Below are 26,610 nucleotides of genomic sequence, written 5' to 3' on the forward strand. Positions count from 1 at the left end.
GAATGTATAATGTTTATTTTACATAAACCATGCTCTATATTAAATTCAAAATGTATATGGACAAGATGAGAAGGAAATGAAAAACATATAAAAGCCAATGCATAGAACGGAGAGGGCCTCAAGTAAATAGCAGGATTAGAGAAGAGGAAAGGAGGTGTGTAACATGGTCCTCACAGAACTTCTTACTTCCACTCCTGGGACAGAGTCACATCACCTGTAATTATCTCCAGTCTTTAATCAGCCGATGCTCAGCGCCGCTCAGGGGCCAAGAGAAGCAAAAGCTCATTAAGAGCAGCGTCCACAGCTCTCCGTAGCGCAGTGAGCTTTTAATTGCTTAGTGTGATTAGGCAATGGTGCGAGAGTGATCATTTTCATAAGAATGGGGGAATGCGGGCAGAGGGGGGCTGCAGTCCCCTGAGTGCGGAGCACACACACCCTGAACTCATGCAATTATTCACACCAGCTGAGCTGCTCCATGGCTGCATGAGCACAGTGCTGAACACATTGCAGGTGGTGGGGAGACCTGGCCTTAGGGGATAGTATAGCAGACACTTTGCCAGCACGCGCCAGTTTAAGGAGGCAGGGAATCTGTCAGGTCGTCGGCTCTCACTTTTCAGCCCTGCAAATTACTAGAACTGCTACAAGTGTCCATATCTTCTAACTCTACACAGGTGCGCATCCAGTGCTATGGAGACTATTATCTGGTTATATCCCATCATATCTATTATACAATCTGTTTTCCAAAATACCACCAAGAGATTTAACTGAAAATTAATCAGCTATGCCAGTGCTTTCAAAACTTGGTGCCGCAGGGAAAATGCAGGGGTGCCAAGAGTTGGTGATCCAGTACCAAATCAAACTGTTTATGGTCAATGAGATAGGTAAAAGCAGTCCTGGTGGCTGCCAATCACTAAATGTGGACAAACAGTAGCACAACCCTGTCCTCCACCACATGCCGACCCCAAGGATGACAGGTAAGCACAATTTACTTTATCTAAGAATTTTTGCTGAATTTCTCAATAAGAAGCTTTTGGCCCAAGTGTGCCGTGGTAAAAATGCTGATGCTCTAGGACACTGTACTTGAAAGAACGTTTGGGAACCACTGAGCTATGCAGCATATTCAGCATTCAGGGTTTTTGTTTTTTTATTTGCAAGAAAGTTTCAACTACACAAATTTAATTGACTCGCATGGATGACAACACAGGTTTATCGACTGAAAATTCACCAGGTTGCCATATACGTACACAAACACGCTGTGATCTGTGGCCAGTATGAATTCTGCTAGTCTGTGCACATCCCTTTAAAAGCAAAAGCCTAACTGCCTGGCCACACAGACTGACCTGTGATACCTCATGCCAAAACAGTCCATTTATCTAGCAGAGCAACTAATCAATTGCAGAGCCCATCAATCATCGTTGGTAGAACTAGTCGGGCCTGAGCGGAGAGAGGAGAGGACAGATGGCTGCCCCAGTGAGAAGGATTAATTCAATTCTGATAGATTACTGCAAAGCCTCATGGGACAGAGGAGAGAGAGGACAAGAGGCACAGTGGAATGTGGGAGACCTGTTATGTGAAGAGAATTAAAGGACGTATAAAAATGGAGACAGTTTAGATGAAGAAATGGGACAATAGGGTTACAAATGAATAACGAGAATGATAAGGGAAAGAGACTTTATAAACAGACTCTCTGGAATTACCTAAGGATCTCCTGCACATGGTACAGACAGCTGACCACTGGACCACCAAAGGTCGTCTTGTGCTCTTCAACAGGATCCTCGAATGCCTGTAAGCAACAAACAGTTGATAGAGGAGTTGAGCAAAAACATGTTACATTTAAGCAAGACTGCAAACTAATATTTCAAGAAAGGTGAAACAGGATTTGCAGATTATTATAGCTTTGTAAACCAGTTGTGGAAATACATACTTGATAGTACAAAATACACAATATTAAATTAAATCAAATTTAGTGGCATATACAGTATTTGTACTATAGTAACTATGGAAAAGGCCATAAATCCAGTCCTACCTAATCTCTTCTTCTCAGTTGAGTAATAAGGAAATCCTGGTGAAGGGTTCGTCCAACTAACCAGTATTTAATCCCACTTTTGTAATATATACAGCCAGGTGGGGTAGTACCAAGGCTATCCCCAACTAAGCATGCTTGAATAGCTAAGTTTTATAAAGCAAGTGTTGGATAACTAATATGTAGACCTTTCTGCCAAAAATTACTATTCTATAAAATACCTTATACCTAGTATTGGCAACAATTTCTTGATGGACGTTTATACAAAAAAAATAAAATAAAAAAAATATCGCATTTCAAATGCGATCAGGGTGCAATGTGATCGGCCAAGATCACATTGCAGGATGCAATTTTACCGGTGGCATGTATTAACCAGCACACGCAGGAACAGGGGCTCCGAAAGGAGTCCGTTCCTGCGATGTGGTCTGAGTGCTGCCAGGGCTACTGCGCGTGTGCAGTCCCACTGACTGCACATGTGTGGCCGCCATTGCTAGGGATGTTGCGATTATTGAGTTTCAAACAAATAACAGCAAAAAAACAGTGAAATAAATGGAACATGTGCAGTAATGCATGGAGATCAAAAGCTTCAACAGTCACAAGAACATATAAACAAGGCGAAGACCAAACTTCTACAGAGGTATAACAGGCATAAACATTAAACTTATGTTTAATACAGAAGCAGTGTGTGGTGGCAGCAAAATAAAAAAGGGGAAGAGGAAAGGGGTAAAAGAAAGCTATGCATAGTAATAAATGAAGGAGAAATCCCATGGGCAGGCCTTCTGAAACCCAGTGGGGACAGTTAGTCTATCCCATGGTTTGTGAAACTTCTGCATAGTATTCCTACGCTTATACACATAAAGTTTATGATAGATAGTATTATCAACAAGTGCCCGCAACTTATAATCATCAGGATAGTATGTGGCAAACCAAAAACTGGCAATAATCCCCTTAGCAGAACAGAATCATGAAATAACTAAAAATGGTGGCTTAAAAAAAACAAACAAAAAAACAAACAACCTTCATTATCAGGCTGAATAGACAATAGCCTGGAATCAGGATCGGGGCAGTGGATCGAATATCAGACCTAACTGGAGCCAAAAATCCAGAGCATGCCTAATGCAGATGCCAAAAATCTGGGGCCTGACATTTGGGCCAATTACTGTGGCACCAGCACCCATCCTAGCTAGACTAACAGCGTGCTAAGACCTATGAAGCACAAAATTTAGAGTCATAGTAGACTTAACTAGATAACTCCTTTTCTTCGAGGTCCATAGGGATACCATGGGAATATTATGGTTGGAAGACCAGGCACCAAACCGTTAAAGTTTTGGTTCCCAGAATGCCCTGGGTCTTCCTCCATACATACCTCAATGCCTAGCCATAGGACTTCAGTTTAGTTAACAAGTCTAAAGGCAGGAGAAGGAAAAATAAGAAGGAAGAACAATCGTACACCAGAAACACTCTTACAGATGAGGGAATCTATAACCGAAAGAAAATCACCCAATGAAGCCAGGTGTGTCAGGGTGGGTGCCCTGTGGATCCTATGGACCTCGAAGAAAAGGAGTTATTTAGGCAAGTCTACCATAACTTTACTTCTTCGGGGTCCATAGGGATCCACAAGGATACCATGGGGATGTCCTAAAGCAGTTCCCCTATGGTGGTGGATGCTCCTCAACAGAAAGGAGAACATGTTGCCCAAAGGAAGCATCCTGGGAGGCAAAAGGTATCAAAGGCATAAAACCTAAGAAAAGTGTGGACAGACCACGTGGCAGCCTTGCACAATTGTTCAGCAGAGGTACCACAACAGAATGCCCACAATGGCCCTAGAGACAGAGTAGAATGTGCGGTCACCGTGCTTGGGACAGGAAGATCAGCCTGTGTGTACATCTGAGAGATAGTCATCTGTAGCCATCTCGTCAAAGTCTGCTTATTAGCTGGCCATTCTCGTTTGAGAAAACCATATAATACAACAAGAGAATCTGATTTTCCAACACGGTTTGTACGCTCCACATAAATACGGAGAGCATGAACTACATCCAGGGTGGCTTCACCTACAGAAAGGTCTGGAGCCTGAAAAGCTGGAACAACAATTTCTGCATTTACATGAAAACGGGTCACTACCTTAGGAAGGTAACCCTCCTTTGTACGAAGAACAGCTTTATCCTGGTGAAAAATAAAAAATGGGGAGCGACAAGAGCGCTGCTAAATCAGACTCTGCGAGCAGAAGAGATAGCAAGAAAAAGTGTCTTTGTTGTCAACCACTTCAAATCTACAGAGTCTAAGGGTTCGAATAGGGAAGCGTGTAACCCCTTAAGAAAAAAGGGAAAACCCACGGTGCTACCGGTGGAACAAAAGGAGGCTGAACTCGCAGGACTCATTAGAAAAAAAATTCTAACATCTGGTAATGAAGCAATAGTCTTCTGGAATCAGACTGACCATGAAGAAACTTGCACTCTCAAAGTGGCCAACGGGAGACCCTTGTCTAACCCTGCTTGCACAAAAGCTAGTATCCTGGAAATCCTAAACAACTTTGGATCATATTCCTTATAAGAACACCATTGACCAAAAGAATGCCAAACTCTGTAATAGATGCGGGCAGAAGCAGGCTTCCGTGCTCTAAGTATCGTTTGAATGACAGAACTGGAAAAACCCTTCGCTTTTAGGATGGAAGATTCAAGAGCCATACCGTCAAAGCCAGACGGGGCAAGTCCGGATGTCGGCAGGGACCCTGCGTTAGCAGATACTGTCATTGAGGAAGAGGATACAGACTGTCTACCGGAAGCTTCTGTAAGTCGGTGAACCAATGATGTCTGGACCAAGCCGGAGCCACCAGTATTCCTATTCCGCCTTCCTGCTTGAATTTCCTGAGAACTCTTGGGAGCAGGGAAATTGGAGGAAAGAGATACGCCAACTTGAAGTTCCATCTTACTGCCAGTGCATCCACGAAGGCTGCTGATGGGTCTCTGGACCTGGCCCCGTACCTGGGGACCTTGTGGTTGTGGCCTGACACCATGAGATCTCTCTCTGGTAGACCCTATTTGTTTACCAGGAGCTGAAACACTCCCGGATGGAGAGACCACTCTCCGGCATATATGTCCTGGCGATTTAGGCAGTCTCCTTCCAAATTGTATACTCCCAGAATGAATATTGACGAGATGGCTGGAAGATAACGTTCTGTTCAAATGAGAACCTTTGGCACTTCCTTCATGGCCGCATAACTCCTTGTGCATCCCTGATGACTGAGGTAGGCCACTGTAGTCACGTTGTCTGACTGAATCTGGACAGGCCTGCCCTGGAGCAGGTCCTGTGCCCTGACAAGTGCTTTGTATGCTGCTCGCAGCTCCAGAATGTTTATTGGCAGATGACTTGCTTGATTTGTCCATCTCCACTGGAAGGTGTGATGACCTGTCACTGCCTCCCATCCGCAAAGACTGGCGTCCGTGGTGAGAAGCACCCAATTTGGAAACCAGAACGGATGCCCTTTGTTTAGATGCTCCTTTTTTAGCCACCACAGGAGGGAATGATGAACCTCTGTAGGGAGAATGATCATATGGGACCGTATTAAATGATGCTTTCCGTTCCACCTGGGAGAGAATCAACCTTTGCAGAGGTCTGGAATGGAACGGAGCATACCCCACAATGTTGAAAGTCAAAACCATTGATCCTAGCACCTGCATTGCTGACAGAATGGATACTCTTCGCTTGCGTAGCAGCATGTGTATCCGCTCTGATAAGACCCCAAACTTGTCCTCTGGCAGAAAAACCCTTGGTGTCTGAGAATCTAGAAATGCTCCCAGATGTACCATCTGCTGTGTTGGAGAAAGTAATGATTTCTTCCAATTGATTATCCAGCCGTGCCTCTGTAGGCAGGCTATGGTCAGTTGAAGATAGTGTTGCAAAATCTCCGGAGTCCGTGCCAATATCAGAAGGTCATCCAGATATGGCAGAATTCTGACTTCCCCACACGTGAGATAAGCCGTTATGACTGACATTATTTTGGTAAATACCCGGGGAGCCGTAGCAAGGACAAAGGTAGTGCCTGAAATTGGTAGTGGTGCTGAAGGACAGCAAATCGTAAAAATTGCTGGTGGGATGGAATAATTGGAATATGCAGATATGCATCCTGACTATCCAGGGAAACCATGTAATCTCCCAGCTCCATAGCCAAAATAAATTTACTGGAGAGTTTCCATGCGGAATTTGGGAACATGGATAAACCTGTTGAGGGTTTTTAGATTCAGTATAGGGTGATATGCCCCATGCGATCTCTGAACCAAAAATAGATTTGAGTAATAACCCCTTCCTTGTTGGGACACAGGAACTGGGACTATTACCCCTGCCTGTAGCAGGGAGTGAATGGCTTCCTGAAAAGCCAAGGCCTTGTCCATATCTGATGGAGGCTTTATGGCAAAAAACTTCTGGTGGGGAGGTCTCTTGAAAGTGAGAGCATAGCCCTGAGACACCACTTCTCGGACCCAGGCATCTGTAGTTGTTTGACGCCAATAATCCGCAAACTGAAGAAGTTGGTCCTCACCCTGGGATCCCCCAGGAGAAGGTCCCCTCCATCAGGCCGAGGGCTTGTTGTTCGGCTTAGAAGCTGAACGTCCTGCCTTAGTTTGTCACTTTGACTTACGAAAACTAGTCGGCCTAGAAGAAGTCTGTACTTTACCTCTTCCCTGAGGATGGAAGGACTGAAAAGAAACCTGCCTAGCACTATAATTTGACTTAGATGGCAGACCTGCTGACTTTGAAGCCGCCAGAGTAGAAATTAGGTTATCCAACTCTGATCCAAAAAGTACCTTTCCATGAAAAGGTAAAACTTCCAGCACCCTCTTTGATCCTGTATCAGCTTTCCAAGAGCTTAACCAAAGGGCCCAGCGTGCCACTGTTGATGCTGCTGATGCCTTAGAAGCTTAAATTCCAGCATCCACTGCAGCTCCTCCAAGATAGGAATCTGCTTCCCGTATGTGGGAGATATACATCATCTGTTCTCTGGTAGCATTTGGCAGAGAATTTTCCAATGCCTCAATCCATTCAACAGCCTTGGCTACCCAGGCTCCAGCTATAGCCGGCCAGGTAACAGCTCCAGATGATGAGAATATTACCTTAAGACAGGCTTCAATCTTTTTATCTGTGGAATCCCTCAGAGAAGATGCTGATGGAATAGGCAATGTAGCATTTCTGATTAAATACGTTACATGAGCATCCACAGTAGGAAATACCTACCATTTCACATATAGAAGATGGGAATGGATACAATGATTTTATCCTCTTATCTACATTAAACCGCTTATCAGGGTTACCCCATGCCTCCTCAATAAGCCCAGTGAGCTATTCGGACACAGTTTCGGTGGTGATTCAACACCAGAGTCTTACTATGAACTGGTTCATCATCCTGAATATCTAGGACTGATTCAACTGCCCTGACCAAAGAATTAACATCCACAGTAGGAATGGAGAGGAATCCTGTGCATCATCAGATTCCTCTGATGATGCGTCTGAATCCATATGTTCAGCAGACTGAGATAAAGACAACTTGCGTTTAGGCGCTTTAGTCACTACTGGTCTGTTATCAACATTAGATGGTGCTACACTCTGACCAGAATGGCCGTCAACATCCCTTATTGCGGAATGCATACGAGTTGTGGACACCCCATCCAAGGAGGCATTGTTGGAGTAGCCAAACGATCCACCACCTGCATCATAACCTGGGACAAAGAGGATACCCAAGATGGCTCTTGTCCAACAACAGGTAACCAGGTAAGGTGGTAACAGTCAACACACAAACCCTCCTTTATGTCCTGTGAGGACACACAAACCTTACATGATTTACATGAAACCAGCACAGGTGGCTCCCCATCCTGTTTCCCTTTATCTTTTAACATACTCAAAGCAAAGGCAAAATCACAAAGTTATGAGATAGCCTTCACAAAAGAATGGGAAGTATTTCAGAAAAAAAATAACAGTGATAGTTATAATTGACAGATAGAAAAAAAAACAAAAAAACAGTATCATTCAGCAGCTAGCAAAGTCACATACAATGCACATGTAATATAATTACAATAGGTTCTAAATCCACTACAGCAACGCAAAGGAATGGTAGGACATAGAACACCGTATACCTTAACCAAGGGAGAGGAATACAGGGAGACTGACCAAGACCCTCCTGAGACCAACAGCTACCTGGTGCACTCCATGGACCGTAAGAGTTTCATACATGTGGAGGGTAGGCGGAGCAATCCAGATGAGTGAAATCCATGTAGGGACTGCGTATGGGTCGGGGGAGCGCCTACCTCCCCATAGCTGCATTAACCAGCCGGGTACGCTGGCCTTGTGACAGCAGATTGCATCTGCTGCCGATCCCTGGTGTCAGAAGATAGGGCCCCGGCTGGTGTAGTAAGGATGCGGACAATCCCTGGTCCTTACAACAGCGGCTTCTGGTGCATCTCTGACACCAGAAGTAAGGACTGCCGTGCGATATTCCTCGTAAGCGAGGAATCGCCTTAACTGACATCTCCGAGCATCTGGTGAAGTCCAGGTCGCAGCCTCGCTGCTAGCTAAGCTCAGCCGCGACCCGCCTAAATCACCAGCACAATCACTGCCCCAGCTGAGGTAGATGGAGTCACAGTACATGCGTCTTAATACAGACACCTGGTACTGCCAACTCAAAAAACTAACAATAAAAAGCTTAGAACTGCCTGAGCAGCCCCTGTTACAACAGTGCGTCTGAATCCTGCCGCACCAAACAACAAACTGAAGTCCTATGGCTAGGGGCGGGGTATATATGTAGGAGGACAAAATATGTAGGAGCTAAAGCTTTAACTGTTTGGTGCCTGGTCTTCCAACCATAATAACCCCATGGTATCTCTGTGGATCCCTATGGACCCCGTACAATAGTGTATTTGTTGGAAACGGACACATGGGGAGGTTTACCTGATGGAACCCAGCATCTGAGCCCAGGCATCATCTTGGAGAGGGCTAAATCTATCTCACTCTGACATTTAAGCATTATGAGAGCATCTGGTAAGTAACATGAATTAAGCTCACAATAAAACTATAGGAAATTACCTTATTAGGGGATAACCTAAGAGGTGTAGTCTTAGGGAAGCGGAAAAGACCAGGATGGTTATATTATCAAATTGATGAAATCTATAAAAGACAGAGCTAGGGAAAATAAACTCCATCCATAATTGCTTGAAAACGTTTAAAATGCCATATTGAAACAAGTGGTAACTTTTAAAAGATACCAAAGGACGGCCAAAAGTTTTCCAAACTGTGCATGCCCAGCTCAGTAAAAGGGGCTGGGCATGCTCAGTTTGTTGGACACCTGGGACCAAACCATGCCCACAAATAAATCATGAGCAAATCGCCAAACCAGATAGGCCTGATGTAACAATGGTGCTTGACCAATGCCAGCTGTCTAGAAAGAAATACAGGTTGAGTCTCCCATATCCAAAATGCTTGGGACCAGGGGTATTTTGGATATCGGAATATTCCGTAGTTTGGAATAATTGCATACAATATTGAAATGTCTTAGGTATAGGGCCCAAATCTAAACACAGAATGCATTTATGTGTTATATACACCTTATACACACAGCCTGAAGGTAAATTTATACACTATTTTCAGTAATTTTGTGCCTCAAACAAAGTGTGTGTATATACATGAAATTCATTTATGTGTCATATACACCTAATACACACAGCCTATAGGTAATTTTATACTTTAGTTTTAATAATTTTGTGCCTTAAACAAAGTTTGTGTGCATTGAACCATCAAAAATCAAAGTTTTCACTATCTCAGTCATGCTAAAAATATTCCGTATTTCGGAATATTCCGTATTTCGGAATATTTGGATATGGGAGACTCAACCTGTACATGTAAAGGAGATCCCTGTCTGCTCAACAAGAAACCCCGTCAGTGTGGGCTCAGAGCAGTCACCTAACCAACAAATCAAATGGGCAAGTTGGAAGGTCATATAGTGGTCTCATATAGGGAGGGCAAGGCCCCCAATCAATTGATATCGGCACAAAATATGTAATGCAATCCTTGGTCTGTTATGCCTCCAGATAAATGAGGAATGGATGGACTCTATAGAAGATAACATTTTCAAAAGGGATTAAAATGGGGAGTGTTGAAAAACAAATATTTGGGCTGGATGACCATTTTAAAGAGGTTAATATGGTCTGCTACAGTAAGCGGGAGCTTTTTCTAAATGTGTATCTTGTTACAAATGACCAGCAATATGCATAATATTAACAGGGAAAGTCCATTGTTTGCGCCAGGGGCTTTGACTAATGGGCTCCCAACGGAGCAATTCAATAGCTGCGGGAGCACACTTTTTCTACTCACTGTCTCCCAAGGTGGTGAGCAGAAATGTGCGATAAGTCGTGAGTTGGGCGCCCAAAGCAGTACTTAGACGGTGTAGACACTTTTTGTGCAGCTAAACAAGATCTTTTGGGCATGCACACGCAGCATTTGTGCCCTATGGGGAGAACAATTGAATTGCTTCGATGGGCACCCATTATATTTGGGCGCCCACAAAACAATTGAATCGCCCCATATGGATACAAAGCCAGCTGGATTTGGTAAAATGGAGACAACCAAGTATCTAAAGGAGAGAGTCCACTGAAGGGTGCAAGGAATGGTGGCAGACTCAGGCACAATGACACTTCCCTCCCCTGGTAGGCCACACCCCCTTTTCAAGGGGGGGGCTCAGTAAATCCCTGCACCCACACCTCAGTAACATGACCATTCATAAATAAGGTAAGAATACTTTAACTCAGTGGTTCTCAATCTCGGTCCTCAAGATGTGTGATGATTCGCATGAACTTTGTGGAAGGGATGAGGAGTTAGAAGGGTCATTTATGATGCTAGAGAATAGTGAAGTGCAGCAAAAGTTTTGTTGCGTTGGTAGATTCATTGGCTAAAGAGCAGACTTATTGGGCTCTTTCTGTACTTATTGAAGATTTTTTTTCCTACTTATACTACACTATAATCACAGCCTACTATCACATTTGCACATTACTTCCCATTAAGTAAGCATTTATATATAAAAGAAAAAAAAATGAGAAGTACACGTCGTCTTCAGTAAGTATGAATTCCACCGTATAAGTCAGTCTGACCTAGTTAAAGATTTGGAATTACTAAAGGGGCCTATCCATTACCCGACTTTTTGAACAATCCGACCAAAACCAGGTCAGGGTAATGCATAGCTGGCAAGGACCAGCGATGCACGTGCACGCTGGGTCCTTGCCGACCCTGACTATCTACTGAACATGCCCGTCAACCTGACAACGCTCTTCAGATTCGGCATGTTCAGAGATAGGAGGTCTGGCTCCTTCACTGAATGACGTTCAGTGAACGCCATTTAGTGCGGGCACCGCACCTCGGTGACACGAAGGTCTGAACGCTAGACGTTCAGACTTTCAGGTCACCTAATGTATAGGCCCCTTAAGTCTTAAAGACTTGTTAGGGAACAGTTTGATAGACTTTTTATACAGTTTCATATACTACTTGTGTCCATGAACATTAATAGAGTCTACTGAAATAAGAGTAGTGCATGACAAAATTATGTGCATTTAAGCTAATGTAACATCCATACACATTAATTTGGGTTAGTGAGACCTTCAAATAGTTTGTTGCTACTATCAGAACACAATGCATTAGGCAGAACTGTACACAGGGAATGGAATTAGGCTGCAACATCCATCCAGAGGAAACCCACAGAAACATGGGAATAACAACAAGCTGCACATTAATGGCCAACTCAATGTCCCACGTTGCCAACTACGGAGTTCACTTAAGCCAGGGCTCGACAAATCCCAGGGGCCAGGTCGCCATGGCTACCAGATTTTGCTGCCTGGCTACTAGATTTTGCAGTGAGGGCGGAAGCAGATCCTCATCAGCTCTGGCAGAGATTCGTGCCTATACTATTGCAGTGTTCATATCATGCACAGGAGTGCATGTGCTGAGTGTTGCCTGTGGTGACTGCTGTGCCTGTGTCTGTCCCGGCCTGCACTGACGACTCCGCTCCATCCTGGTCTGCTCTGATCCCTGCTGTCTGTCCCAGTCTACGCTGATCCTCCTGTACATCCTGGCTGTCTACTGTCTCCTATTTACGGCTGCATAGAGCTCCCCAGTAGTAGGGTCTATGCGTGGCCAAGGATTGCAGAGCGGCTTCAGACCACGAGGGGAGGAGGTTTTGTTGTACTTTCTGGCACCATTGTTTTATGTGAAATGTGGTCAGTTATTACTGGAGGGTGGGGGGTGGAACAGGGGAGCTGTCCAGAGCAGTGAGGGGGCCTCCATTCAACTGTGACCATTTTGTGGACTAGTATAGTGTGTATAAAGGTTGTATAACACACAGATCTGTGCTCCTTACTCACTCCTGTAATTTTTTGGGGGTGGTGGTCTGGCTCCTACATTTCATCCTGGCTCCTAGATTTTAGAAAAATTTGTCAAGCCCTGACTTAAGCAGTTTAAACACAAGTGTTTTAGGGACTGTAGGAAATGTAATGATTCATTAGTGGTTGTAATAGGTCTAATTACGATCTGTAGCTATTCACACATAGGCAATAGTTAATTCTAACATATCTACAGACAGTTGTATTTTATACATTTCCAATATATTAATTATAGATTTAAAATAGCTGTCAAATAAACACCTGACTTAATTGTAGATTAGTACAGGGACCTCCAAACAGGATGTACTAAACAAAATCTACTGTGTGTGCGCTTCCCATCTTTATGCATTGGATCCTGGCAGTGTATTACACTAATAAAGCAAGGCTTAAATCCTTACAGCATACTGGCCCTTCATTCCCTGCCTGCAAATCTGGCAGATATTAATTGAGTGTAACAGGACCTGAACCGGATTTATTACGGATCGCTATTGTGAACGCAGCAGCGATTACGCATCCAGTTCTTCTGCGAAAATATGTTAATGTGTGCAACTGCTCACCCGACAAACACCGCTACCGCTTTCTCACATCCGTAAGACCTCGTAATCCTCCGTATACATCGCTAACCTCGGCCCCTCACACAGAATTACAGCAGGTTTGACCTGTCTTGGAAATTGCAACTCTCATCGTATGCAGCGAGTACACAAGCTGCATAGGCCGGTCGCACGCCCAGGAAATGGCATTCAAATGGACAGCCACATCATCTGTGTTTCTTCAACCACTCTTCAGTCACCACCCCCAAACGCTGACGTCCCGTCCATCTGCGATGGCTTTGTACCACCATTCGTGATTGCAGTGCATTAATTCTGGCTGGCGCAAGTGCAGTGCGATGAATACGCAGTATGCACCATCGGCCAATCTGCGTATGCTGTTGTGATCCGCAAAGACTCAGGCCCTTTGTACTTGCACAAGCTAAGACGATGCGTGTTACTGTCTGCAGTAGAAGACAGCTCAGCGCATCTTATGAAGGTACAATTAGGAAGCAGGATTAAATGGCTCTCTATTGACACTTCATGATGGCATATCCTGGTATTTTACAGTGCAAACGGATTTGCCAGATTAGGGGAGGATTTCTAACCTTCCAATGTACGCCATTTATGCCCCATAGCCCCTTACAATGGTCCTTTTATCTGTAACTGCAAACCATACCATACAGTGTTCTCCCCAGGCTGTTTATTGCGGGTGCACCACACAGCAACAATCAGCCTACCACCCGGCACTTTGAGAGCCTGCAAGTATCTGGGAGCTGTATAGGAAGGACCAGCTCCTACAGACTGTGCAGCTTTTTCATAATCAGACGACTGGGCCTCTAATAAGAGGAGAATATATAAAATATAATTTCAAGTTTAAATCATTATAAAAGGTCAGGGTTTAAAACATTTTATTATTGCGAAGGCCCCCTCCCGGCTACTTCTTGATGCCACCCGGCTGGAAAAATTTTCTGGCGAGAACACTGCCACACCAATGACAACACATAGAGGGAGATGTATTAAAACCTAAAGCGATATCATGGGGTTTGGTCGGTAATTGACAGGGGCCAATGGGCAGGGCAATGCATGAACGGTCAGTTCGCCTAAACGTTCCAACAGTTGCAGCTATCGATATAGATAGCTGCAGCTGGCAATGCCCTATTCCCCACAGCAGGGACAACACTGTCCCTGCTTCGGCGGCTGCTGGCTTCGGGGCTTCACGTGGGATCTCACGTAAGTTTAGTGGAGCCGGCCGGGATTGAGACACAGCGCATCAGCACTAGGCTGATGCGCTGTGGGCTCTAGCGGAGATCACCGGAGGGGGGAGTTTTCACTCTCCCACTCCAGCATATGTGATATTCATACATCTCATCTTTAGTGCTTCATGCTTCATCCCAGTAAAGAGCCGCTATATTACATCTGCCCAATGAACTGCTCCGATAAACTTTTTTTTACAGGACCACTTTGATATTCGGCTATTAACGAACCAACTGTGGTCCAGCTGGTATTCTACGCAAGACCTCTTCAACTCCCATCAGCAGCTTTCAGCAGAGGCATGCATCTCAAGATAACCACCAATGGCTGGAAATTCTCAGTATAACAGATACACTGTAAAACTAAAAACCCAGGCAGCATTCCATTACACCATACATTGTTCAATGCTGATTTCTCCAACTACAGATACGAGCTGATGGAATCTGCCTACAAGCGGCTTGTAGGATGCCACAAATGTATGCTAAGGATAATTAACAATTTTTTTTTTTTTTTTTAAATCCAGTCCACTCAGTGTCTGAAAGTGAAATGAATTCACATGGATATCAGTTGTGCTTTCTTTATAATGCCTACCAGACACCTAACGACCCTGCCTCAAAGCCTAACTACCGAGCCACAGGATTAGAGTCCAATTCAATCCCCTTCTCAGCTATGTACATAGTGGTAGTATATAGTACTCAAACAAATGCTGGCTACACACTGGCAGATATATTGGCCGATCAATTGATCGGCCAATATATCTTATGTCCATTGGCCAGTGCTCATCAGCCATATATCTGTGAACGACGTTGTTCACGGACATATTGCGCCGGCTGTGCTGCACTGCTGATTCCCAATATATCTGCAGATATATTGGGGCATAGTGCTGTGTGTGTGAGTGATCAGCCGACTGCCCGTACACTTGCAGCAGAGGCTGCAGGGAGGGGGGCACGATATGTCCCCGATCACGGGACCTGCGGTCAGATGACTGATTATGGTTGTTCAGTGTGTAGGACACAATCTGCAGATATATCTGTTAGGAGTGTACCCTGCAAAAGCAAATTTAACTGCACATCTCTAAGGTCCAAAATTAGCGATGAGCTTTTACCCACTCCGATTGATCCTGATCAGGTGGGTTTTGTCCCACATCGCCAAGGGCTGGACAATACATGTAGAACCATCAATCTTATCCCCTGCATTAATCATTCCAAATTACTTTTGGTGGTACTAGTGCTCGATGCGGAGAAGGCAGTCGACTGGGTCTCCTGGCCCTTCCTGTTCTCCACCCTTGAAACGTTTGGTTTTTGTGACCAATTTTTGCATGCTGTCCGATCTCTTTATCAAAATCCTACCTCCATGGTCACTTCTAATGGTATTTGTTCTGAGGTGCTCAGGTTGGGTAATAGGACTCGGCATGAATGCCCACTCTCGTCCCTGCTTTTCGCATTATGTATTGAGCCATTAGATGCACACATTAGAGCGAATACAGACATCTCTGGAGTATCCTTAGGCGATGACCAGTATAGATTATCACTATTTGCAGACGACATACTTCTTACTTTGACCAATCAGACTGGGTCTCTCACATCCTTGTTTCAGGAACTGGGACAATTCGGTGCCCTTTCTGGTTATAAAGGTTAATGATGGCAAATCATATAAGGATTGGGTTGGAATCCACATACACATTTCAATGGCATCCTATGCAGATTCGTTATTTAGGGGTTTATATCACCAAACAATATTCCCATTTGTACCATGCAAATTATACCCCCCTTCTTTGGAGGCTACATCAGGACATATCGGCCTGCTCCTCACAGTATATCTCCTGGGTCCCGGCAATTGTTTTGAAATTCTTGCAATCACTATTTGGTAAATTAATTTGAGGGCTAAAAAACCACGATTGAGCAGTCTGACCTTGTCCAAACATAGTTACAGTGGTCTGGGTGGCTCCCTATTACAGAATTACTATTATGCCACACAACAGAGTCATGTTATCCCATGGCACTCTCCTCCTGGCATAAATAAATGGGTTGATATTGAAAATTCTATATCTCCAGACCTAGGAGTAAATTTTCTCCCTTGGTTACCATGTATTCACAGACCAGCCTCGGTCTATGCCCATCCTTCTATTCGATTTACATTGACAACCTGGGACACAGCGAACAGACGTTTCTTGCTCACATCTTATCCATTTGGAAGCTCCCTTTATTCCCCCTGGGGTTTTCTAATAGATTTGCTGCACCCTGGCGTTCATCCGGGATTACACTTTTTTTGCACATTTTTGGCATGTTTGCTCCCACCACATTTGCGGACTTTCAGGAACATTTATTTACGGAGAATAGTTGGCCATTACAGCGCTTTACAGAGAATAGTTGGCCATTCACATCAGTCCCTGCCCCAGTGGAGCTTACAGTCTATGTTCCCTATCACATGCTCACACACACACACTAGGGTTAATTTTATGTTTTTGGAGCCAATTAACCTACCAGTATATTTTTGGAGTGTGGGAGGAAACCGGAGTACCCGGAGGAAACCCATGCAAGCACAGGGAGAATATACAAACTCCACACAGTTAGGGCCGTGGTGGATATCAAACCCACGACCTCAGTGCTGTGAGGCAGTAACGCTAACCATTACACCGTCTGTGCTGCCCTTATTATTGGTTCCCCTCAACTCTTCATTATACCTACTTACAAATCACTAATTTCGTACAGACCCAATATCCTTCAAGGATGCTTCGTCTGCCTACCCCATTCGAGCGTCAGTGTCTGTGCTCGGTGGGACATAAGGGTGCTATATCAGTGTTATACCACTCTATTATAGCCCCAGAATACTCCCCAAAGGAAATCTTTGAACAAGTGTGGGAAAATTATCTTGGATTTCAACTGAGCGACGAGGAACGGTCTCACATACGTCAACGGATTGCTAAAGCATCCCTCTGTGTCAGCATCAGGGAAACATCTCGATTTTTGCTGTTTGTAGTATTGTAGGATACTGTTAAAATCACTGTACTTTGTTACTAAGTCCACATTGTGGATTTGATCGATTCTTATGAATCGTCCTTATTTACTTTATTTTGTTATTCTCTTTGAGGTTATGCAGTGTCCTTAACATAAAAAGATTACAAAATTAGCGATGCTGGTAGTGATGAGGTGTAAGTGTTTTGAACATTTCCCCGGCACTTTATGGACATAAACACTAATTGAATTGCTAGGACAATCTAACTAGACCTGTGTGGGTCCCATGTAATATTTGTTTTGATGTATTTTATTGATTTTGATGTAACAAATTGATTTTGTAGTAAAAGCGGAAGTTTTCTGAGGTTTTCTCCATCTCTTCAGGAACCCTTCTATGTATTGCCAGTGTCCGCTAAGCATATTGGAGATATCAGCTGCAGTCTGTCGGCAGAGAAATCCCCCCCATAGGTACCTCCCTTATAGCGAACGCCATCTGTAGGCTATGGGTTACATACCGCAATATTTCCTTCAGATTCTTTTGATGGTCACCGCAAGCGCGACCCAAAACACAGAAGCAAATCAACAACTGAATGGCCTCAATAGAGAACTTTCCATTAAAGCCTACTCAGCTGCAGGCAGACATGACTGCAATGCGTACGAGACTGCCTCAGTTCTGGCCCATGATCAATGCAAAAACACACAACATATGGTCCACAGAACTGGGACGTATGCGCCAATGTGCAAGGGCCACCAAGGTATACACATATTAATATGGCACATTTTGCAATATCTAAGCTTTATTAGGTCTAGCCCTATTTTATATGTTTGCATTTAGGAATTTTCTTGATTTTTCTCAGGCAGCTTTATAGGGGCACCCATGGATATAGACTAGTGTTCACTCTAGGGCAGGGGTGGACAATAAGCAGCCCAGCAACACATCCCAGCATGTCTTGCAACAGTTATAGCATGGCCAAATAGCAAAACTGTGGCAAGGTATACTCGGATTTGTAGTTCTACAACAGCTGTGGAGCCGCTTATTGACCACCCCAATTATATTTACGAATGTCCAGGTTTGTAGAAGTGGAGTTGATGCCCATAGCAACCAATCTGATTCTAGTTATCATTTATCTAGCACCTTCTAGAAGATGATAGCTAGAATCTGATTGGTTGCTAAGGGCAACATCTCCACTTCTAAATACCAGTACTTTAGTAAATATACCCCTAGGTGCAGGGTGCTGATCAGTGAAGAGGGAATATTTTAATTTTGAAGGGCAACATTTTAGACGTGATGTTTTGCTACAGCAGCGATACATCACATCTAAAAGTTTGCCCTTCAAAATTAATATATATACTTCTCACTGATCAGCACCCTGCACCTAGAGTGAACACCAATAGTCCCATATGGCCAGCCAGGGTTCTACATAGTGCAAGACTTTTCTTGGGAACTCTGCAAAATGTTACATTCATTTACTTGGTCTTCACCAACATATGAACTTCATGCCTAGGGCAGTGTGAACCTTAAATACAGTTCTGCCTACGCAAGAAGATGCAGTAGACAGAGAAAGACAGCACAGTTAATAACTAGTCAAATGAGATACTTTCAGGTGGAGATCACTGCAGGGCGGAGTAAAGGCCTCCATACTTCAGAAATCAATTGGGGCAATTCTGTGTTTTGCAGATGTTTTTGGTTGGAAACTGCAATCTGTAAACCCTATTGCATTGCAGATGTTTTACACAAAGTAACTGGAATCGGTGAATCAGATTGTCCAACATGTTAGATTTCACAGACCAATTGAGGTTGTAGATTGCTAGTATATGGTAACAACCAGCCGATTTGCTGACCATTACTACAATGAGGAGCCTTTCAAGATTGGCAGATCTATCTTTGCTGAAAATAATCTGCAAATCACTGAAAAATATCTGTAACGTATGGGAGTGGATTGGGGAATATTTAAATGAGGGGAAAAATAAGTAATCACAGAATCTGTGAATTGTTTTTTTGTGATTGCTGATGTATGGGCCTCTTTACTTGAGTAACTACTTCAATTAGATTATCACCTCCAGCTTAAAAAGCTCCTCAACAAAACTAATTGACAATTATGAGCTAGTGATCAAACCCATTGCCAAGACTATTATCCATCACTCTGCAATGCTAGAATGAGAACTTGACTAGTCTTGTTTTTAAAAAGCACACAACACTCTTCCAGTGACAGGCGAGGCTATATTTCAGGTGTCCATCTGCAGCAGGATGACAGGACAATAAATAAAGCTGCAGAGCTGTAAATTCCCACTGAGCAGGACATTAAAAGGCAGCAGTCAGGTAGAGGGACCAGCAGAGCACAGGAGGATGAATAGATTAGAGATTCTACTTGCACAACGCTTCCCAACAGTACACCTCTTAAAGCCTGTTACATTAACCTCAGGATTTCAGAAAAGTCCATTATTAAAACCGTATAGCAGGTCTTTGTATAAATAGCTATTTAAATGTCAAGCAGAAATAGGGAGGGGGAGTTGCCGTTGTGCACAACGGAAAGTAACATCATACCGTACAATGACCAGAAGAGGATATGGTAAACAGCCCAGATGACCATAAACAGGCCCCACCCAACATACATCAGCAGCCTATAACTAATAACTAACCTGTTTCTCTCACACAGTTTACACCAGTCAGTGCACCCAACAAAACCAAAGAGAGCATTACACTCCAGCCTAAACTACCCCCCCCCCCAAAAAAAAGAAAGCATTACACAAGTCTGTATGCCCCCCAAAAATATACATACCAGCCTAGCCATATGGGAGAAAGGGGGAGGTGAGGAGGGTTTTCACTCCAAATGTTCCTATAGAAACTATCTATAGAAAGTTTTCTGTGAATTTATCTCATACTAGAGACCAGGCACTCTTACTAAGCTATTAATATAGAAGGTTATCCTCATTAATCAATGCAAACTGACACAAAATACAGATCTTACTTGCTTTAGAGCCCAGTTACAGTCATTCATATTATACTCTGACCTATTAAAAAGATACTAACTAAGCTTTTCCAAGGGGATGGAATCTATAGCACATTTATAGATCTGTAGAAGAGCAATTTTCTTTTCCAACACTCTCCACTGTATGTGACAAGACCTGTCCCAGGAATCATACTAGTCACTATGGAATAGCCTCATTATCGGCTCCTGTTGCTTATAGAATGTGTGGCCCAGGTATCTGTACACAGTCCTATGGGTAAATGTACTAAAGCGAGCGTTTTTAGAAGTGGAGATGTTGCCCATAGCAACCAATCAGATTCTAGCCATTATCTTTTAGTGCTAGTTACATGTTAAGTAGACTCTGGTTGCTATGGGCAACATCTCCACTTCTAAAAACTCTCTTTAGTAAATATACCCCCTAGATTCAACTACATGTAGTGCTAGCGTTCAATGCACAGATCTGTACTGGGCAGACATCCCGTTCCTATAAAAGGCCTGTCTGCCGCTGGCTTGGTACTGTTCCCAGCTGAGCAGAGGGAGGGGTGCATGGATTAAAGAGTACGATGCGGCCCTGACACAAACAAAAAGCAGTTCTGTCTCCACAGACTTCCCTAGTGACAGATGTTCCTAAATGGCGCTGTTATTTTATGCAAATGTACGTCTGCTCTGGTCTCTCATTTACATACCTGAATTCTAGCCGCTAAGAGCTTGGCAATAAAATAGCATGCAGTATTATAGCTACAGGTTGCAGTAGGCAATGAGCATAGGTAGGGGGTGTATAACTCCTTAGGTACCAAGGGCACTTTGCATGTACAGTTGTGATTTCTAGAAGTACGAAGCATTGCCACTAAAGACTGTATTGCAACCTGTTAATGGAGAGCATAGGGAGAGGTTATATCTACTCTCTAGCATAATAGTTCTTTAAATCTTTAACCGAGGAAAGACAACAGAGTATGGCAGAAGAACTCGTTTTTTTCTTGCTTAAGTGTTAAAACCAGTTCATGTACACGTCTAGTCTGCCATATCTAGCCTATAACAATGACTGTGAGCCAGAGAGACTCCCTACTGTCCTATTTAATTCAGCCTTAATATAAGTGCATGACTGTAAAATATTAATATATATGCAAACACACTTACATACATGCATATTTGTACATACACACTTAAGGTAGCCAGAGGAAGGCTAGCCTCCTACAACCAGCACTCTGAAAAGAACATGCCAACATGTTCATGCAAGTATGGGGGGAAGTGGGTGACTTAATATAATGGAAGTGGGTGCGTGAGCTACTAATCTAATTGTGGGGTGAGGGTGGCGACTAATTATTTAGTGGTGGGTGGGAGCTAATCGTTTACTGCTGGTGTGACGGTGGGGGCTATTTGATGGTGGGGACTATTTAAAGTGGGGTGATGGGACTATTTATTGCTGGGATGGTTTTTACGGCTATTAATTGAATGTGGGGGAAGAAGAATGGCTATTTATGAACTGTGAAAACTAATTACTGTCTGGGCAGGTTTGGTTGGGGGGGAATTGATTCTGTGATCCAGATTCAATTAGTCGCAAGTTGGCCACAAGTAGCTTAGTGTGGGTTAAAAACCCACAGACACCACTTTCTGTTATTCAACTAGAAATCTGCGTTAAGTTAACGTGGGTCTCAATGGGCGTTAACACAGCTTTTAAATTGCACCTATAGGGTAGGTGGAAAAAAATCCTTATTTTAATGTACAAATGACAGAGTCTCCCCTGAGCCAGAGTTTATTTTTTTTAAACAAAATATGGCCAATAAAGACATGTAATCTTCTCCAAAAAGCAGATAAATGTGTTAATAATTTGGGACATGTATGTTGAGGTGCTGCATGTATGGGAAAGGATTTTTGAACTTGCAGATGGGAGCTGAAAGTGTTTCTTCAAATTTGTATAAAACACTTAAAAATAATTATGGAGACATTTTAATGCATCTGAAAATACGCCATACACTTATTTGCTGAAATACACTTGCTGGCTATCATTTGACATCATTTATAAAAGTTGTAAAAAAATCAACTATTTGACAACTTTTAACTGCCACTGAGAACCCTTTACACTGTCCGCCCATCTTATTTTCCACTGTTTGGCGGATTCAGGATTATTTCCCTCTTTCATGCACTTCACACAGGTTTCACCCTGCAGAGCTAACGTGCGGTACCGCGGTGATGCCCGCAACCCGATATTTATAATTGAATTGCGTAAGTATTTGGAGCACACTTGAGGGAGATATCCTGCGAAACGTGAGTTAATGTAACGCAGGACTTCATACTACAAAACTCGTTGCTAATTGATTTTGTCCCTGTGTATTTTAAAACAATTATTTATATGTCGCCCAGCACTTTACAGAGACTATATAGTCCTTCACATCAGTTAATCATAAAGGGTGAAACCCATTTGTTTTATCACGTCCGCAGCTCCAGTCTGAAGTAACGGGAGCTGCTCAATTGTTTGTGCCACTGGCCGCCCATTAATTATCGTGCCCAAAATGCTGGGGATTAGCCATGTAAACCGCTACATCCGTTCAAACTACTGGGAGCGGTTGATTAGGCGCCCAAAAGCCCGACTTTAAACGGATTTTTGCCCACACTTCAGGAGGGTGGTAGCAGAAACCCGCGATAAGCACTGCTGCATTCATGCTCAGCGGCACAAGCAGTTCAATAGCTCCCTTCACTTTAGATGGAAGCTGCAGCTGTGATAAAACAATTCAATCCCCCCCCCCACAAAAGTGTGAATTATATTAATTTCATGTCAGGGCTTGTTAAAAGGGAAATAGTATTCACATTTAACAAACGCACCTAGAAATTATTTTTGAATGGTTGGGGGAAAATATAGGTCTATTTATTAAACGTCAATTTAATGTCAGAGCTGGCTGTAGGGAGGGAAGCCTAAATGTTAGTGCCATTGATTTACATTTTTGGACTGGTTAGAGAGGCTCATTGCAGGTTTTCCATATTTTATCTATCTATAGTTTTCTAAAAAAAAAAAAAAAAAAAAAAAAAGATTTGCACAACTGCAGGACAAGCAGCTACGGAGCTAAGACACGAGCAGCAACAGATAGTGATCTCTGCAAGGACATGTAGGAGAGAGCAGGACATTCTGGCAGGGTAGATCCCTGTCCTGACAGCAGGGACAGTCGGGAGGGGAGTTATGTCCTGCTCCTCTCTGCGCTGTTTATTACTGGGGAGCTGCGATCAACAGTATTACACGCTTCATTGCCCAACTATTTGAAGAGGATAAGAAGGGGTTGGAGACTAGTATAGCACAGTCCAAAATGCAATGCCCCCTGCATACTGGTAATGCTCACACTGGTGGTATGGCACAGAAACTCCTCCCTGCCCCTGTGAAAGTAAGGATCTAACGGTGAATAAGCACTCATTTAAAATAAAGCGCCTGCACCAACAAAAAAAAAAATTAAGACAATTAAAAAAAATTAGACTTGTGCTTAATATTGATAACATCCCTGGAAATACAGAGCAAATCACATTACAAACTGCTGCCAGGACCGTGTAATAATCTAGTATGGAGATTCTCCACAAAGACCCAATAATTGACAAAAGTAGGCCTATAGATTGTTACACATGTAACAATCTGCATTTGTATCTTGCTGTAAGTAGAGGTTTGGATACAAAGCTCTATCCTCTGTCACTCAGTTCCCCCGCCCTCTCCTGTATGATTTGTATTCCTACCATACTGACACCAAACCCATAATTCAATTAGTTGGAGAGCAAAGGATCCCCCAGGAGCAGCATTCTCCTGGCCTAAATCCCTGCATCTCTCTGGCAGATGACAGGAGTGTGTGCGGCGGCGTGTGTGGTGGGGAGAGAGAAACAAGTGCAGGGAAAGCAGTGACAGGGCCGGCATGGACAAATGACACAACCCACTTACCCACTCACATTTTTACTTGTCCCATAGGGGAGCAGGGAAATGATGTGCACAGACCAGGGATGGGCAGTTAACAAAACACAGAGAGACAACTAACTCCCACTGCAACCATAACACATTCATTTACAAACTGCTCCCTTGGGAAGCAAGAGTGAAGTATCTGAGCTGGGAGAGGAGGGGGCAGAGCAGAGCAGATGGCTTCATGTCTTGCGAGATCATTTTCCAGATTAAAGAGGCAGTGTGATCAGTACCGTGCCCAGCGAGCTTACAGTCCTGTTACCTCTACCTTATTTTAGCCATTACAGCAAAGTATACAAAACACTGTCTAATAATATGGGCAAGCTGTAAAGGCAAGGCTCCTGAGTAGGTACCATGGGACCAGGATATGCCATGGCACTGTACTAGAGCACTGATTTCATTTTTCAAAAGCCTCTAAATAATATTTAGAGAGTATCAGGTGCCCAACTCCCCCCCCCACCACACACACACAATCATCTCCCCCTTCCGCCCTTGTTACAGTGACTGTGAGCCTGAAAATAAATGTCAATAGCTGGGGTTCTCACTCCAGTCATCAAGACAAGATTATTATACCTCTACATAATTTTGTGATTGCACAATGCCAACTTGTCAGGTGCCCAACGAGCAGGGAATGGTGGCCACATGTAGAATCCTAAAAGGTAACTATTTGCAGAGCTTGCTAGTGATCAATATCACAGGGAGCACATTGCCAACCCATGTTCTGCTCTATAGTGGTGATGGCAGAAATCAGGTCCACACAAAGTTGGTACCAATTTGGGAGGGGGGATCCTGGTTGCCCAGTCTCCTGTCATCACCAACATACTTGTGATACAATGGGTTCAGTATGATAACGAATGGTGTACATGCCTACTTTTGAAAAAGCTTTGCAGGGAGATTGTGAAAGCAGCACCTATGAGCACAGCGTTAAACTGGATGTGTACTGCTACATCTGAGAGGAGTGACTTAAAATTGACTTACATCAAAATATTATACATACATACACACATACATACATACATACATACTCCAATCCTCGGACGGCACTCGTAGAGACTTCATAAATGTAAATGAAACCTCCTTTATCAAGACATCCAACCTGGATGTACTCACACAAACACACGGGCTCAATGAAAAGTAATGAGACTGCCTATGCTATGCTGGACTGCCATAGTGTTTGTTTGGTCACAGCGACTGGAAGAACTTCGCACGTTTCATCATGGCGGATGAGGAAGAAGTGTCTGAGATTACGTCAGAGATGTGCGATTGAATTTTTTGTGTTAAAATTGGAAAAAGCAGAAATGAAACTCATGAAATGTTATGACCAGTATACGGTGGAGAAACAATTAGCCGTGCTGCACTATTTCGGTGGTGGAAGCACCACAGATGGTAATACACGAGTGACTGATGAAGCGCGTTCTGGGAGACCGTCCACCGTGGTTACAGATGTCAACATTGCCAAAGTTGCGGAAATTTTGCAAACTGACAGAAGGGTAACTTTATGCGAACTTTCGGCTTCACTTGGTATCTCATTCGAAAGGGTACAGCATATTGTGACCAAGGAACTAAAAATAAATCAATGTGTGTACCAGGTGGGTACCCAGAAATCTCCCAGAAGAGCAGATGCATCGACTAGTTGAATCGTGCAAGCACACCGTTCGGATGTTGGAAAGGATACTCTATGCCCTGACATCGACTGTGACATGTGACGAATCGCGGATAGAAACATGTGAATTCGACTCCGCTCAAAAAATTCTGTGTGATTTCTTCGGCATGTAAAGTCATGCTTCTGCCGTTGTTTGATGCGCACAGTATGATCCTACAGCACTGTGTTCCTCGTGGACAGACAAAAAAAAACAAACAAACATTCTCATTACTTTTCAATCAGCCTGTGTGTGTGTGTGCAAGCGCGTCATATTTATAAATATATATATTTTATAGAGACCGCCGGTCGTGATGCCGCCGGTCTCAATCTCGACGCTGAAAGTCCAACACGGGACTTAAGAAATACCAACGCCTATCTTAATCCAGACGCCGGAACACAGAAGGACGCCAGCCCGAGCAAGGTAATTCCGGTGCGTCCTTAGTGTTAGCCACATGGGGGGTTTAGAAAGCATAGCAGGGTTAGCGTTCGGTTTGGGGGAGGGGGGGTGTTTAAGCACCCCTAGGAGGGAGGGATTGGGTTAGGCACCGCTGGGGTAGGTTAGGTACTAAGGGGAGAGGGTTAGGTTTAGGCACGAAGAGGGAAGACTTAGGTTTAGGCACTAATGGGGAGGGTTAGGATACAAGAAGGAAGAGTAAGTATACTTACCCGACCCTCTGGATACTAACCATCGGGATGCGGGTAAGGTGCAATCAGGGAGATTGCTAAAATCTTCAGTGAGTCAGGGAGATTGCTACTATTTCAGTGGCAAATATGGTTCATTCCCAACAGTAAATCTCAATGGAATATGCTGGCGTTATACAATAAATGTTAGTAATAAATAAAACACCATATTGTTGCATTATAGATAACTTCAAAGAAACGTCATAAATGACAGATATCACCAGACACC

General features: G+C 43.6%; 1 protein-coding gene across 1 annotated transcript in view; it reads right to left on the reverse strand.

Annotated features, from left to right (window-relative positions):
- ACBD6 (acyl-CoA binding domain containing 6) overlaps nt 1-26,610 on the reverse strand; it is an 85,651-nt gene that overhangs the window by 29,693 nt on the left and 29,348 nt on the right. Inside the window, exon 4 of the mRNA XM_088447136.1 lies at nt 1,698-1,783. Coding sequence (XP_088303262.1) covers nt 1,698-1,783 — 86 coding nt within the window. The remainder of the gene's footprint in view (nt 1-1,697; nt 1,784-26,610) is intronic.

Source organism: Taudactylus pleione, unplaced genomic scaffold (genome assembly GCF_031769625.1).
Source record: "Taudactylus pleione unplaced genomic scaffold, aTauple2 ptg000421l, whole genome shotgun sequence".
Classification (NCBI taxonomy): Eukaryota; Metazoa; Chordata; class Amphibia; order Anura; family Myobatrachidae; genus Taudactylus; species Taudactylus pleione.